Source organism: Garra rufa, chromosome 21, assembly GCF_049309525.1.
Source record: "Garra rufa chromosome 21, GarRuf1.0, whole genome shotgun sequence".
In the NCBI taxonomy this organism is placed as follows: Eukaryota; Metazoa; Chordata; class Actinopteri; order Cypriniformes; family Cyprinidae; genus Garra; species Garra rufa.
This window is the reverse complement of record NC_133381.1, coordinates 32,202,009-32,219,466: the sequence shown is the minus strand read 5'-3', so window position 1 is coordinate 32,219,466 and position 17,458 is coordinate 32,202,009. Positions and strand designations below refer to the sequence as shown.

Sequence of the window (17,458 nt, the reverse complement as noted above, 5' to 3'; positions counted from 1 at the left end):
TAATTAATGACAGCATTTTCATTTTTAGGTGAACTATCCCTTTAAACGTAATGTGATATATTCTAGAGCAGAACTTTATTCTGTTCTTTGGGAATTGCCTATGAAAAGTCGTATTAAGGAAGTCAACAGTTTTGATGTTGACTTCAGTGACATCCAGTTTACAGGCTAAAATGAAACTGACAGTCTACAACTTTTCAACTTAACAGTCTCCAATTAAGCATGTGACACAACATCTTTGAAGTCAAGCTTTGAAATTTGCTAATATTTCTAAGTTCACCATATTTCTCTAGGGTTGTATTTGCTCCATATTATAGTGAGAGTGAAAAAGTTCTGAACATAGTTTCTCCTGTAACTAAAGAAAGAAATGTCAACATGACTCATAAATATTCATAGCAACTCAAACAACCCAATCTCGAAAACAAATCACTTCCCCCTTTCATTTAGAAAGCCCAAAATGATTTCAGCAACGTTGAGAACATTTTAAAGAGAAGAGTTAGATTTAGTCGAGTTGCTGAAACATTTTCTGAAATGTGCATCCATTCTATTCCTGTCATGCTTTCGGCTCAGACCGTTGATCATGTACTCCTGCGCCCATGCAGTATTATTCATTTCCACCAAACACATACATTATGCACAATCACATTTTGTTAACTTTTTGCCAAAAGTGTCTCACGCCTCTACGCTCTAGAAGTCCTTACAATAATGAATCTTTTAAAAAATATTGCTTTTGCACCTCCCTTGACTGTACTTGTACAAGATCCAAATATCACAGTTACTTCGACTTCCGCATGACCTCCAAGTTTTCGCAACACGCTTCAAAACTACACTTTTGTAAGTTAGAGCATAAACAAAGGCTTTTGTTGACAGCACACCTGGACAGTGAGGGCAGCAGGAATCCTGCGTTCTGATTGGACTGTGGCAGAGCAGGGGCGGGCACACCTCCGTCTCACAGAGCACACGGCCGCTGTGGCAGGTGCACTGAGTGCAGGAGTCGATGTTCCACGTCTCTCCCTCCACAAAGTACTCTCCACCTGGAGCCAAACACACGGACGCCTCGCTCAGCTCCGGCTTATGGGAACTGGACTCTTCTAATGGGACAAAATACATATTTTAACATGTAAAATCCATCTTACATACAGGAAGTATCAACGGAGATCGTATGTAAGTATGTGGAAGTGTTGCCTTACCTGGACAGGTGGGGCAGCAGTGGCCAGGTCGGATGGTGGGGTTATCACAAGGGGGGACTGGGCAAGAAATAAGGGCACACATTTCTCTCCCAGCATGACAGTAACAGTCCCTGCATCCGTCGTGCCAGCTCTGGCCATTCTCGTGCCTGCGGCCGTCCATAGAGAGGCAGGAGCCCAGTTTCACTGCAGGAGCCACAGACGACGGGCTCTGATCTGCATAGAGAAAAAAATGAATGAACAATAAACACATAAAATGACTTTCCATCTTCACAGCCGCATCAAGATAGTCAGGTGGTACATAGAGAATGATTAACATATTAACGTTAATATCGTTTTAACCACAGTGTAGTTATTGAATAAAAAAAAATATCAAAGCAAACATAATATGGTAAAAAGCAAACAGGATGTGGTACAATTTTGCTGAAGTAATTGTTTTGAACAAAAATTGCACATTTCTGCCACTGAATAAAAAATAAAAAAGCTTATTGTGACTTTTTATTTTTTAATTCTGACTTTTTTTTCCTCAAAATTGTATGATATTATGATATGACTCACAATTGCTTGTTATAAAATCAGAATTGTGCGATATAAACTCGCAATTCTAACTTTTTTTTCAGAATTGTGATAGTAACTCGCAATTTCAAGTTATAAAGTCAGAATTGCGAGTTTACATCTCGCAACGTTTTCTTAGAATTGCATGATATAAACTCACAATTCTAAATTTTTCCTCACAATTGCGAGTTTATTCTGCCACTGCATAAAAAAATAAAGGTTATTGTGACTTTTTATCTTTTAATTCTAACTTTTTTCTTAAAATTGTGTGATACTAACTCACAATTGCTTGTTATAAAATCAGAATTGTGCGATATAAATTCGCAATTCTAACTTTTTTTTCAGAATTGTGATAGTAACTCGCAATTTCAAGTTATAAAGTCAGAATTGCGAGTTTACATCTCGCAGCGTTTTCTTAGAATTGCATGATATGAACTCACAATTCTAAATTTTTCCTCACAACTGCGAGTTTATTCTGCCACTGCATAAAAAATAAAGGTTATTGTGACTTTTTATCTTTTAATTCTAACTTTTTTTCTCAGAATTGTATTACTAACTCACAATTGCAAGTTATAAAGTCAAAATTGCGAGATGTAAACTCGCATTTCTGACTTTTTCCCAGAATTGCATGATATAAACTCACAATTCTAAATTTTCCTCACAATTGCGAGTTTTTTCTGCCACTAAATAAAAAAAATAAAGGTTATTGTGACTTTTTATCTTTCAATTCTGACTTTTTTCTCAAAATTGTGATACTAACTCACAATTGCTTGTTATAAAATCAGAATTACGCGATATAAACTCGCAATTCTGATTTTATTTCTCAGAATTGTGATACTAACTCGCAATTGCAAGTTATAAAGTCAAAATTAGATCATGCAATTCTGAGAAAAATCAGAACTGCGAGTTTACATTTTGCAATTCTGACTTTTTCTCAGAATTGCGAGTTTATTCTGCAACTAAACAAAAAATAAAGGTTATTGTGACTTTTTATCTTTAAATTTTTTTCTCAATTGCTTGTTATAAAATCTGAATTATGCAATTTAAACTAGCAATTCTAACTCTTTTTTTTCAGAATTGTGATACTAACTCACAATTGCAAGTTATAAAGTCAGAATTGCGAGATGTAAACTCGCAATTACTGACTTTTCTCAGAATTACATGATATAAACTCACAATTCAGATTTGCGAGTTTACATACCCAATTTCGACTTCATTTCAGAACTGCGAGTTTATATCTCGTCGCAATAACCTTTTTTTATTTTTTATTCAGTGGCAGAAACTGGCTTCCATAATATTTCCTTATTAATCATTAGTTAATTATTATTACGCAATTCTGAGAAAAAAATTCAGAAATGCAAGATGTAAACTCGGAATTGTGAGAAAAAAAAGTCAGTGGCAGAAACAGGCTTCCATAGAATATCCCTCATACATTTAACCCAACACTGCATGTGTAAATTACCCTTTTTCTTTTCTTGATGCATTTACAAAAGTTTTCCTGTCATAATATATTGTTGGACCTATGCAGTTCATAGCATTTTTTAAAAATGTTAAATCTCTGATTTTGAGGACAATATTGCAATATGAGAATGAACAACTGCTTTGTAGTAAAAGCAGACCATGATTTGAAATGATCAAGCTGATTTTTATGTTAGACACAGTGCAAAAGCGTGTTTATATAGTCTGGTCCCGACGGATTCTTTGGCATATTAATAGTGAAACACGAAAGCCGGAGGATTCCCTGAATCATTTTTACATTTATATTCCAGACATCTGACCTCTTCACTGAAACATTTTCACCGGCTGCACCACAGACAGCGTGAAATGACAAAATATGCAAGTGATGCCTCGCACGCCCCAAACCCCAGAGCACAAAACATTCTCAAATCTCATTCTATCTGCCAAGAGCGTCACCTCTCACTGCCTCTCCATAACAGCGGCAGGGCTCCAGCCAGGCCCCAGTCAATATCACAGAACCATTTCACATTGATTAAAATCCTGTCTGGGCGATATGTGGAGGATGCACGCTTTCAAAAATTCAACGCGAGGGAGATTAAAAAAGGGTCTTTTTCCTTGCTCTCTCGTCTCATTAAACGAACCGAGCTTGTGAATATTTCACGTGCCAGCTTCATTATTGAAGATGAATCAAACGAGAACACAAGACTCGTATTAATAATGGAGGGCTGCGAGTAACTGTGGGCCTGGCTTTTGTATATACAACAGGTGGCCCTCAAAATAAATGGAAAATATAGGGAGGGGGGATGAGTCATGCTGGAGACCCTGGTCTCCTGAATTCGAGGCCCAGCAGTCCTCTGTGTGCACATGGCTCACACTTGGAAATTAAAGGAATAACACCTCAGTATATCGATTCGGCTGTATGGGGCCAATGTAGCAATAGATCACTTCTGGCCATAAAAAAAGAACTTTCGAGTTATAATACATTTGATTGACTTTTGATTTAATTTTAAATTTTTTAAATGGGACAAAAATATTTGATTTGTCTTAGCTGTCTACTTCAAGGGTATTAAAACAGATTTGCTTATATATTAAAGCAAGAAGCCATGAGCTGCAGTGATTTTACCTTGGGTGTTCAAAAATATGCATGGCCTTGAGTGTCTTATTGTATTTACAACAGTAATATGATAAAAGTCACCAATCTGTAATAAATAATTATAATTCTTATTTATATTAATCAGATTCAGAATAAAGTCATTTAGTTCATTGTTTTGTTGTTAATTAAAAGTAGATCTATTAAAATTGTTTTTATTAACTGAAATAAAGCTGAAATAAAAAAAAAAGACATGAAAAACTTAAAGGTTAGAAACTGAAGTCCTAAAATTACAAAAAATATAACAAAAATAAAAATAAATTATCTAAATGTGACCCTGGACCACAAAACTTCAAAAAATTTTTTTTAAGTAGCACTGGTTTATTTGTAGCAATAGCCAAAAATACATTGTATGGGTCAAAATCATTGGGATATAAAGTAAACATTATGTTCCATGAAGATATTTTGTAAATTTCCCACTGTAAATATATCAAAACTTGATTTTTGATTAGTAATACGCATTGCTAAGAACTTAATTTAGACAATGTTAAAGACATTTCCAGATTGCAGATATTCAAATAGTTGTATTAAAGCATACATCAATGGAAAGCTTACTCAGTATAAATCTAAGTTTTGAAAAATGTTCCCTTATGATTGGTTTTGTGATCCAGGGACAAAAATACACAAATAGCTACAGCTAAATAGAAAAAACAGCAAAGACAAAATGCATATAACAAAAATTTAAACGAAAATGATATAAAATATAAAAATAAAAGCTAATTCAAAATATTTCTAAATTGGTGCTTAAACATGATGCACTTTTACAGGCGTGCATTTGTTTGAATCCAATTTAGAACTAGTTTCTAAAGGGTGTGTTCACACTTGTCATGTTTGGTTCGATTAAAACAAACTTGGTGCAATTGCTCTGTTAGTGTCGGCCTAGGTCCGCTTCCAAACGAACTCTGGTGCGGTTCAAATGAAATATGAACCAACACGGACCAAATACTTCTAAATGAACCAAAAACAGGAAGTAATGACAAGATGCGATGCTAAAACAAATGAGCCAAACAAACTGAACTACAAGTGTGAACACACCCTAAGAGATTAGTAATAGTCATGCTGTAGTTAAACTTGTTAAAACAAAATCACTAGTTCTATAGAAGGCGAAAAGAGTGACTTACCTCTACACTGGCAAATCAGACAGCCCAACTCATCATGCTGGAAGCCCATTGGACAGGACTTGTCACATGGTAGTTCAGGGCATTTCTTACAACGGCAGGTGTCACAGCCATGCTTGTTCTTACTGGTAAGAGAAAACAAGATGGAGAGAAAGAACAAGAAAGCTTAAAAGATACATATATAATGAAGTAAGTTTTTACTTATACATATACAAAGTTCTGTCATAAAACTCTAGATGGTGCAGACCCGAAAGGTTCTAACTCAATTTGATATAATTACATCATTATTCACATGGCACAGCTGATTGGTTTCTTTTCACATAAGCAGCCAATGAGCTTGCTGCTCAACATTCAAATACTCAGCTAGTGTTTGCTGTAGCAGTTGCAGCCCGCTTCAAAAACCCTCCACCTTCCCCAGCTCCACCTGTATAGATCTGCTACTGGGTGATTTAAATTTTTTTTAATATTATTTATAATATTATTCCATTTTTTAATGCAGAAACATGTTCTGTGTAGATGGAGTGGGTTGCCTCATGGGGACTGCCATGTTGAGATCACATGACCAGTCAAAAACTACTTTATTCATCTTTACATTTTGTTACTGGACACTATAACTCACTGAAATTAATCTTGACTGACAACAATAACCATTTCTCATTTGTGGATTGCTGGATCCATGCCACTAGCTGTCAGTTGGCCAGCAAAGCACAAAGACAAAATAAATAAATAAATGCCAGAGTGCACCTTTAGAATAACTCTTCAAGACATATGGACTTCATAAAGAGTCAGCGCACACTCCCGGCACACTTTGTCATTGGCACATCAAAGCTTGCCATTATACACCAGGTGCCAAAGACACGGTCCAATGTCATCCGTTAACACCGGAACAGAGCGAGAAGGGGAGAGAGGGAGAGAAAAGAAAGAGAGAGTCTTTGTTGACCTTACTTGGAGTCCTGTCAGCAGATGGCACATTAAAGACGCCTAACCAAAACGACCAATCAAAATGCTCTCTGATGGCCAAAGCACCTTCCTTGGAGAACAAACCAATCCAGGGCACACTGGCTTGAACCCCAACTGCCCATCTCGCACACACACATGCTTCTTCTCATCCTTCATCCTATCCGCTCTTATCGGACGAATAATAGAGCTGAGAAGCAGCCATGTGCAGTGCGTATTTGGTCTGGTGATAAGAAGCTATCAGGTATGATGTCAGCAGTGGGGAATATCAATATTCTTTGTGCGAGAGGAGGAAGTCTGCGCTAAGCTGCATGCATTATTCAGGCCGCGAGCTTGATCCGGCCATAACTTTGAGGGGGCATAAATATATATCTAAAATTAGAATCTGAGATGCAAGCATTTGCACTTGTGTGCTCATTCATGACGCCAGAATTGAGGTGGGAAGAGACAACGATGGGCCAGGCTTGGCACACTTATTTTTGGGCAATTTTTTCCATTCTTCTTTGCACTACCTCTAAAGCTCCGTCAGGTTGGATGGGGAGCGTCGGTGCACAGCAATTTTTAGATCTCTCCAAAGAGACCAAGGTTCAAGTTCAATCGGGTTCAAGTCTGGGCTCTGGTTGGGCCACTCAAGGACATTCACAGAGTTGTCCCATAGCCACTTCTTTGTAATCTTGGCTGTGTGCTTAGGGTTGTTTTCCTGTTGAAAGACGAACCGTCGCCCCAGTCTGAGGTACAGAGCGCTCTGGAGCAGATTTCCATCAAGGATGTCTCAATCCTGACTAGTCTCCCAGTTTCTGCCACTGAAAAACATCCCCACAGCATGATGCTGCGACCACCATGCTTCACTGTAGAGATGGTATTGGCCAGGTGATAAGCGGTGCCTGGTTTCCTCCAGATATGACACTTGGCATTCAGGCCAAAGAGTATAATCTATGTTTCATTAGACCAGCAAATTTTGTTTCTCATGGCCTGAGAGTCCTTCAGATGCCTTTAGGCAACCTCCAGGTGGGCTGTCATGTAGTCTCAGCCTCAGACGTCACACCCACGGAACGTTGGCTAAACGTCTGATGCATATGGTACACTTAACTGGAAACACTTCAGGAATGTCGAAGTCGTCATCTGATTAGTTGAATTTGACTGGATTTCCGGGAGACGCGAGTGTCGCGTTTGCTTTCGGTCCTCCGGGAAACAAAGCGCAGACTGATTTACTCGGCGTTTTGCTAAAAGGTGCTTATGCAGACGCGATTGTTGTTATACACTTTTGCGACGTTCGCGAACAAATTACTGTTGTTGAGGCATTTCCATGCACCGAACCGTGACGCTGAACGAAACGAACTGTGATTGGCTGTTTGACATGTCGGTCAAACGGCCTTATGGGCGGGCCTTTGCCAATTAAAGCTGCCATGAATTCCAGACCTTCAGCTGTCAGTCTGAAGGTCTGGCTACACGAGACTAGCTGTCATGTGCCTTTTACTGAGGAGAGGCTTCCGTCTGGCCACTCTACCATACAGGCCTGATTGGTGGAGTGCTGCAATAATGGTTGTTCTTCTGGCAGGTTCTCTTCTATCCACAGAGTAACTCCCCTGATCGTTCAGTATGGCCATGCGACCCGTTCTAGGAAGAGTCCTGGTGGTTCCAAACTTTTTCCATTTATGGATGATGGAGGCAACTGTGCTCATTGGGACCTTCAATGCTGCAGAAATGTTTCTGTACCCTTCCACGCATCTGTGCCTCGATACAATCCTGTCTCAGAGATCTACAGACAATTTCTTGGACTTCATGGCTTGGTTTGTGCTCTGACATGCACTGTTAACTATGGGAGCTTATATAGACAGGTGTGTGCCTTTCCAAATCATGTCCAATCAACTAAATTTACCATAGGTGAACTCCAATTAAGTTGTAGAAACATCTCAAGGATGATCAGTGGAAACAGGATGCCCCTGAGCTCAATTTTGAGTATCATTACAAAGGCTGTCAATACTTATGTACATGTTTTTTTTTTTTTTAATAAATCTGCAAAGATTTCAAACAAACTTCTTTTCGTTGTCATCATGAGGTATTGTTTGTAGAATTTGGAGGACAATAATAAATTGAATCCATTTTGGAATAAGGCTGTAACATAACAAAATGTGGAAAAAGTGAAGCACTGTGAATACTTTCCGGATGCACTGTATGTGAGGGCACCCTCAGTGATTTAATTCTGGAACCGGGCCCTGGCCAAACTTCCACAGACAGTGCGTGTCCTGAGTGGGAGCCAGTTCAAGGACCAAGAGCGTGTGTAAACTTTCTTGAGATCTGGCTATATCAACCAGTAATTTCATTTCCAGCAATTTATGACTGGGATGAGTATAGTGCCACATCTGATAGTTTTTGTCCCCTTCTTCAACAAGTCCAAAACAAACATTGCATCTCCATTCAAATCAGCAGTAAGGGTCAAAGTTATTTCACAATATATTAAACACTGACAACCTCTTTAAAGGAGAAGTTCACTTTCAGAACAAAAATGTACAGATAATTTACTCGCCCCCTTTCATCTAAGATGTTCAGGTCTTTCTTTCTTCAGTTGTAAAGACATTATTTTTTTTGTTGAGGAAAACATTTCAGGATTTCTCTGCATATAGTGCCCCCTAGTTTGAACTTTCAAAATGCAATTTAAATGCAGCTTCAAAGGGCTCTAAACGATTCCAACCAAGGAAGAAGGGTCTTATCTAGCGAAACAATCGGTTATTTCTGACAATTTATATACTTTTTAACCTCAAATGCTCATCTTGTCTAGCTCTGCATCAACTCTGTGTATTCCGGTTCATGACAGTTAGGGTAGGTCAAAAAAACTCCCATCTCATTTTCTTCCTACATTGCTGTTTTATCTTTTTTGTAAATGGCTTTTGATCTTCTTTGCATGTTCACTTTGTAAACACTGGGTCGATACTTCTGCAGTGATGTAGGACGATTTTAAAATTTAGAGGAGAAAATGAGATTTTACAACCTACCCTAAATGTCTTGAACCGGAATACACAGAGATGACGCAGAGCCAGACATTATGAGCATTTGAGGTTAAAAAGTATAAAAATTGAATTTTTTTTTTTTTTTAGAAAATAACCAATCGTTTTGATACCCTTCTTTGAAATTATGCACCCATATAGTCCAAAATATGTACAAAATTATCTGGATTTTTTAAATAACATTTAACATTTATTAGGATAGGACAATATTTGGCGGAGATACAACTATTTGAAAATCTGGAATCTGAGGGTGCAAAAAAATCAAAATACTGAGAAAATTACCTTTAAGGCTGTCCAAATTAAATTCTTAGCAATGCATATTACTAATCAAAAATAGGGTTTTGATTTGACAAAATATCTTCATGAAACATGATCTTTACTTAATATCCTAATGATATTTGGCAAAGAAGAAAAATCGATAATTTTGACTCATACAATGCATTTTGATTGATTTGTGGTGCTCATATGGGTTTTTTAAGTTTGAATCTGGCTTGCAACAGATTCAAGTTTTCAATCCTGTATCCTGTTCTTCCTCCTCCTGTGCTCTCTTCACTGTCGAGTGAATAGAAAGTGGAAAAAAAAACAATCCCCTGACAATTCAGTCACCGAAAGTAGTCGTGCGTACTTTCTTGCACCTTTCTCCTCCTCATCTCCATTCGTCACAAGGTGTCTCTTTAACCTGCCGACTGCACAGCTTCACAAAAGTTTGTACAAATTGGCTCGGCGATCTGCCTGTGTAATTGGAGCAGGGTTTTTTTTGCAGATGTGAAGCAGCAGTGTTTATTCGTTGTAACGTCAGGACATGGTGTTGTGTAGATTAGGCGCTCAGCTTCGCTATCGCAGCTCATCCTTTACGCGGCGCAATCAGAGGAGCTGATCTGAGCCGGCCCTAATTAGCTGTCAGCTCTAAACTTGCAGTCGGGCACAAACAAGCAAAGCATAGCACAGGGGATCATTTTGTCATTCACGATTTCTCCAGACCGTGTTAGGAACAGTGTGGGATTCGCTTCAGTTTGTGACAACTAATGACTGCCGCCTGTCCTGATAGTTTAGAAAATCAGTGCAGTAACAATGACATAAAATGGTCTTGAATTTTACAGAACTATATTATTACTTAAGTCAGGCGAGACTTGGGAAAAGTTAAGACGTTCTTATACTAATCTTCAAAGCTAAAAAAGGAACAAGTCATGTAGTTGAACTTTTATCCAAATAATTTAAGGAAACAATGCCAGGAAGAGCTTTATGGATTTGATCACATACTGTCTCATTAATAATGAACATTTAATAGACACTGCACTTCTTGTTATTGTTAGCTCTGTGAATCTGATTATTGTTTTCTTACATGTAGCCGAATGGACAGTCCTTGGCACAGGCCACGGCTTTGCACTTCTTGTGACGAGGTCGACATTGGCAAACATCACAGCCGTGAATGTCAGTCTGGAAGCCAAAAGGGCATTTCAGAGTGCAGCTGGCAATTAGACCACTGCACAGCTCTTCTCCTGAAGGTTAGAAGAAAACAGAAGAGACTAATTAATTACAGCTTTAGACATTAATTACCTTAATATACATGCTTTAGGATCAACACATAGACAGGAAGGCAAAAATAAGAGAAATGCAACATACGCTAATACATAAAGACATTATAATATAATATAACAATATAAAAAAATGAAAAATTAATGAATTAAAATGAATTTTTCTACTATAATATAATGTAATATAATATAATAATAAAACTAAATGCTGTATTTCTTTCACTTTCTTCTACTTATCCTAAATTATTCTTATGTTTTTAATGGAGTGTGAGAGGCAACCAATGTTTTATATTATATTATATTATATTATATTACATTATATTATATTTATTATACAAATGAGAAATATATAATAATATATATAAAAATAATATAATATTATATTATATTAAAATATATAATATTTATTATTATAAAAATGATTAATATAATATAATATAATATAATATAATATAATATAATATAATATAATATAATGCTGTATTTCCGTCACTTCCTTCAGCTCTTCCATTATTTTTTTAATTTGTAATTTAATACCATTTTAGATTTTTTTTTACTTTAATGGATTAAATTTAATGTATTATAAAAAAACAATAACTACAAAAAACAAAACTTTTCCAAATAATTAATACATTTTTTTTTCTGTTTTTCCTTCACTATCTTCAATGCATCCATTATTTTATTTTATTTTATTTTATTTTATTTTATTTTATTTTATTGAATAATTTATTTTATTTTACTTTATTTTATTTTTTTTTATTTTTTTTGGAGTTTGAGAAGCAAACAAAGTTATATTATATTATATCACATTATATTATAAAACAAACTTAACAACAACAAAAAACAAAAAATACAAAAAACCCAACATAATATATAATATAATATAATATAATATAATAAAATATTTGATTTGATTTGATTGTCATTTTATTTCAAATATGCAAGAAACATGTCAACAAGACAGCAACAAAACAACAATATAATAATATATATATATATATATATATATATATATATATATATATATAATAATATAATATAATATAATAATAAATGTAATTTTTATTGGATATTTGAGAATTGTTGTATATTATATTATTATAAAAAACAACAACAACAAAATAACTAAACATTTACTGGTAATTATCTACTACAATAAAATATAATATAAATTTAATGTTTTTTTCTGTTTGTCCGTGACTATCTTCCACGTATACATTATTTTATTTTATTTTATTTTATTATTTTACTTTATTTTAATAGAGTTTCAGAAGCAACCAATATTATATTAAATTATATTATATTACATTATATTATATTATATTAATAAAGAAAACTAAAAACAAAATAAACAAAAAAGGGTAATTTTTGTTTAGTTTTTATGTGTATTATATGTCGTATTATAACATTTTATTATAATTATATTAACATTATATTTATATTATAATTATTAGATATTTTATTTTACATTAAAATTATTTTGTTCATTTTATTTATTTTATTCAGACATATACTCTCAAATCAAAAGTTTCTGAGAAACAAATTCAGCCAAGTGTGTCCAAATGTTTGCAGAGTAGTGTATATCTTAAAATAGCATATTTGTAATCCACAAATAAGCTTGTAGTCACACCCTAAATCATTAAAATCATCATTATTATCTTTTTCCTTTGACATTTGTCAGACTTAAATTCACACAGCCTATTTTAGCATAAAAACAATCCCTTAATCCATCTGCCCTTCAGTGTTTATCCTCATAAACATCTCTGCTAAAGCCAGTGAGTGTCTGGAGAGAACGCCGCTAAAGACCGCCTGACAGCGTCTGCATGAGTTGAGGAAGATGAAGCACTTGTCCAGTGACGTAACGGCTCACTTACGTGTCTTGCAGCTGCACATCCTGCAGCCGCTGGAGTCCAGCCGGAAGCCATAGGTGCAGCTCTTGTCCAGCAGCGTGCAGTTGTCCAGTGAGCCACAGGCAGGGGGCGCCATCGTGATGTAGGTGGGTTCTACAAAACAAAAAAATTCCCCAAGAGGACGTGAGTCACTCTTGACTAAGTCAGATAGTTAAACAGAAAGAGAAAGAACACGGGATCGTAAGGGCTCAAACAGGATTACGCTTATGAGTCATAAGAGTCTTTCTTTCGGTTTTGGTTAAAATCTGTTCACATAAAAAAAAAAAAAAAAATCCTGCCATCACTGACTTATCCTCATGATGTTGTGTTGAAGACAAAATTAACATTTTTCGTATTATTATATAATTTGTGTTATTTTAGTATTATTTATATACTATGTTTGTAAAATTTTAAAATAACTTTTATTTTTATATTTGAAGTTTAGTTTTATTTTGATAAGAATTTTTGAAGAATATCCTGGTTACTCTTATTTTAGTATTACTTTTACTATTATATTATTTACAATATTTAAAATTATATATATATATATATATATATATATATATATATATATATATATAGTTTACATTTTTATTTTCATAAGATTTTTTTGAAGAAGATCCTGCCCATTCTTTTCAATATAACTACTGTTATTTTAGTATTATTTATTTACTATAATTGTAATATTTTAAATTAGTTTTTATTTTTATATTTGAAGTTTAGTTTTTATTTTGATAAGAAATTTTGAAGTACATCCTGCCCATTCTTTTCAATATAATATAACAGTTTAATATAATAGTTCTATTTTTGTATTATTAATTTACTATTATATTAATTTTAAATGTTTTTAATTAGATGTATTTTTTATTTTAAGTTTACATTTTCTTAAAAGAATTTTTGAGGAATATCCTGGCCATTTTTTCATATAATATAGCCAGTGTTATTTTAGTATTATTTATATACTATATTTGTAATGTTTTAAAATTAGTGTTTATTTTTACATTTTAAGTTTTTCATTTTATTTTTGATATGAATTCTTAAAGAATAACCTGGCTACTCTTTTCATATAATATAACCAGTGTTATATAAGTATTATTTATATACTATAATTGTAATGTTTTAAATTAGCTTTTATTTTTATATTTAAAGTTCAATTTTTATTGAAATAGAATATCCTGGCTCTTTTATAGAAGATCCTGGCTACTATTTTCAATATACCAGTGTTATTTTTGTATTAATTATATACTATTACAATACTTGCAATATGTTAAATTATCTTTTTTTTTTAATACATATTTTAAGTTTTCATTTTTATTTTGTTTTTTAAGAATATCCTGGCTTCTCCTTTCATATATAAAACCATTTTTTTAAGTATTATTTATATACTATATTTGTAATATTTTAAATTATCTTTTATATTTATATTTAAAGTTTAAATATTATTTTATATTTTATATATATTTTATGTATAGAATATAATATATAATATAATCAGTGTTATTTTAGTATTATTTATACACTATATTTGCAATGTTTTAAATTAGCTTTTAGTTTTATATTTTAAGATTTCATTTTTATTTTTATAAGAATTTTTGAAGAATATATTGCCACTCCTTTTAGTCAAATATAACCAGTGCTATTTTAGTGTGACTTATATACTATATAGATGTAATATTTTTAAATTAGCTTTTATTTTATATTTTACGTTTTCATTTTATTTTAGTACGTTTATGTGGTTTTACATTCTTAATTAGATTTTTTTTTAATATTTATATTTAGCTCTATTTTTAATTTTCAGTTTTAGCAACTTAAACTTGTTTTACTTCAGTTAGTTGCCAAGACTCAGAGTTCAGGTTTTTTATTTATTTATTTATTTATTTATTTTTTTGTCTGTTTATACTTTATTCTATTTTGGCTTTATTTCAAGTAGCAAAAAATATTTTTAATCATTTCAGTTTTAGTCACAAATTTGGATCAAATATCTCTTAAAAAACAAAGAATGCATGGGCGTCGTCCCAGAAGGAGGCCTCTTTTGAAGCTGGCTCACAAGAAAGCCCGCAAACAGTTTGCTGAAGACAACTTGTCCAAGAGCATGAATTACTGGAACCATGTCCTGTGGTCTGATGAGACTATAAGATAAACTTGTTTGGCTCAGATGGTGTCCAGCATGTGTGGTGATGCCCTGGTGAGGAGTACCAAGAAAAGTGTGTCTTGCCTTCAGTCAAGCATGGTGGTGGTAGCATCATGGTCTGGGGCTGCATGAGTGCTGCTGGTTCTAGGGAGCTGCAGTTCATTGAGGGAAACATGGATTCCATTATGTACTGTACATTCTGAAGCAGAACATGATTCCTTCCCTCCAGAAACTAGGCCGAATGGCAGTTTTCCAACATGATAACGATCCCAAACACAACACCAAGATGACAACTGCCTTGTTGAGGAAGCTGAAGCTGAAGGTGATGGGGTGGCCAAGTATGTCTCCAGACCTGAACCCTATTAAGCATCTGTGGGGCATCCTCAAGCGTAAGGTGGAGAAATACCATGTGTCTAACGTCCAGCAGCAACATGAGGAGTGGAAAAGGATCCCAGCAACAACCTGTGCAGCTCTGGTCAATTCCATGTCCAGGATGATTAAGGCAGTGCCAGATAATAATGGTGCTAACACATTATATTGACACTTTCGACAAGTTCACTTAGGGTGTACTCACTTTTGTTGCCAGCTTTTTTGACAATAATGGCTTTCTGTTGAGTAATTTTCAGGGGACAGTAAATCTACACTGTTAACAAGCTGCACATTGACTACTTAAAAATATATCTAAGTTTCATTTCTATAGTATTGTCCCTTGAGAAGATATACTCAAATGTTTGCTGAAATGTGAGGGGTGTACTCACTTTTTTGAGATACTGTATATACAAGTGACTGTTGTATAAAATTCAATATATTGTAAATATCCAGTATGTCCTCAGCACGAGCACTGGTGTGTTTGTTCTCTTTTGTGAACAGATGCGCCCACTCCAGTGGTGTCTTTTGGCACTGAAACCATTGCACCGCCGCTGGTGTGTGTCCATGTCTCGCCTCAGTCCTGCAACTGTCCTCTGGGCCCTGTTGGACACAGCCCTGACTCTATCCCCCGGTCCCAGGACAGCTTAATTTAGCTCATTTGCCAGCTGCCCTGCACTCTGTGCATTTTTATTTCCTAATTATTATTTGTTAGAAGACCTCATTTCCTCAAGGTGACACCCTCTCCCTGTCAGAGGCAAGTTATTGTACCAGACGCAGCGTGTGTAATTAAGCAAATGAAAGCTGTCAGGTTGGGTTGAACCCCCAAAGATCGCACATCATGTTTTGAAGCGAAACTCAGAGCCATTAGCGCTTTGCACCGAAATTGTTCCAACATTTAAATATGTGCCTTAATTTTCACATACAATGCACTTATTTATTTCTGAAAGTCTTTGAATATGAGCCAGCTCTGCTGGTTGTAGGGCCACATAGGAGGAAACTAAATGAGGCAGCAATGCAGACATGGCTTTAAATGTTACAGTGGTGTTGTTGAAACAGCCCTCTTTAATGAATAGGGGAAAGAAGGTTCTGTTTGTTCGCCTCAGGTTTAAACTGTATTTATCGCTGAGAGCTCGTTTTTAATTTAATGACCATGTATCTCTACATTTGAGACGAGAAAAGTAGCTCACGTCTCATAATATATGATTAGGTTTAATAAAAAAAATAGGCTTTTGAGGATCATAGACTACATTTTATTAAGGAAGTCCATTTATGCCACTGAATAAAAAATAAAAAAGGTCTCAGAATTGAGAAAATTCTGTTGCGTGATACAAACAATTCTCACTTTTTTTAAAGATACAATTGCAAGAAATAAAGTCAAAATCAAAATATAATCAAATATAAACTTGTGTGTTTGTATCTAGAAATTCTGACATTTTTAACTCAGAATTGTGAGATATAAACTCGCAACTGCGAGTTATAAAGTCCAATTCTGAGGGGGGAAAATAGTGATATATTATATCACACGTTTCTGATGAAAAAAATCTGAATTGCAAGTGTCTGAATTGTGAGTTTTTATCTTGCAATACTGACTTTATGACTCTTAATTGCAAGTTTATATCACATAATTCTGAGAAATAAGTCAAAATTGCAAGTTTATATCCTGCAATTCTGAGAAATAAAGTCAGAACTGCAAGTTTATATCCTGCAATTCTGACTTTATAAGTTAATATCATGCAATTCTGAGAAAAAAGTCAGATTTTTTTTTTTTTTGTTTGTGGCAGAAACAGGCTTTCCTATTTTATGACCCAGTGAATAAGAGAATATGTTTTTATAGCAAAATAAAATCCCAAATAGTTCAGACTCCACATGGCTGGTCCAAACTACATTTATTTATTGGTACATTACTGTTTAATATTTTGGAGCGGAGTCTTTTTTCCCCCAGGCTGCATCTATTTGAATAAAAACAGTATGTGAAATATTATTTCTTAAATATTGTAACTGAAAATAACTCTTTTATATTTTAATGTTTTTAATCCGTTTTTTATTCCAGTGATGGCAAAGCTAAATTTTCAGCATCATTACTCATGTTGAAAACCGCTTAACTAGT

The 17,458-nt window shown here is 34.4% G+C and overlaps 1 protein-coding gene across 1 annotated transcript in view; it reads right to left on the bottom strand.

Annotated features, from left to right (window-relative positions):
* crim1 (cysteine rich transmembrane BMP regulator 1 (chordin-like)) overlaps window positions 1-17,458 on the bottom strand; it is a 172,717-nt gene that overhangs the window by 14,107 nt on the left and 141,152 nt on the right. Inside the window, exons 8-12 of the mRNA XM_073827217.1 lie at window positions 12,837-12,965; window positions 10,770-10,926; window positions 5,465-5,590; window positions 1,188-1,393; window positions 873-1,088 (exon numbers count right to left, since the gene is read on the bottom strand). Coding sequence (XP_073683318.1) covers window positions 873-1,088; window positions 1,188-1,393; window positions 5,465-5,590; window positions 10,770-10,926; window positions 12,837-12,965 — 834 coding nt within the window. The remainder of the gene's footprint in view (window positions 1-872; window positions 1,089-1,187; window positions 1,394-5,464; window positions 5,591-10,769; window positions 10,927-12,836; window positions 12,966-17,458) is intronic.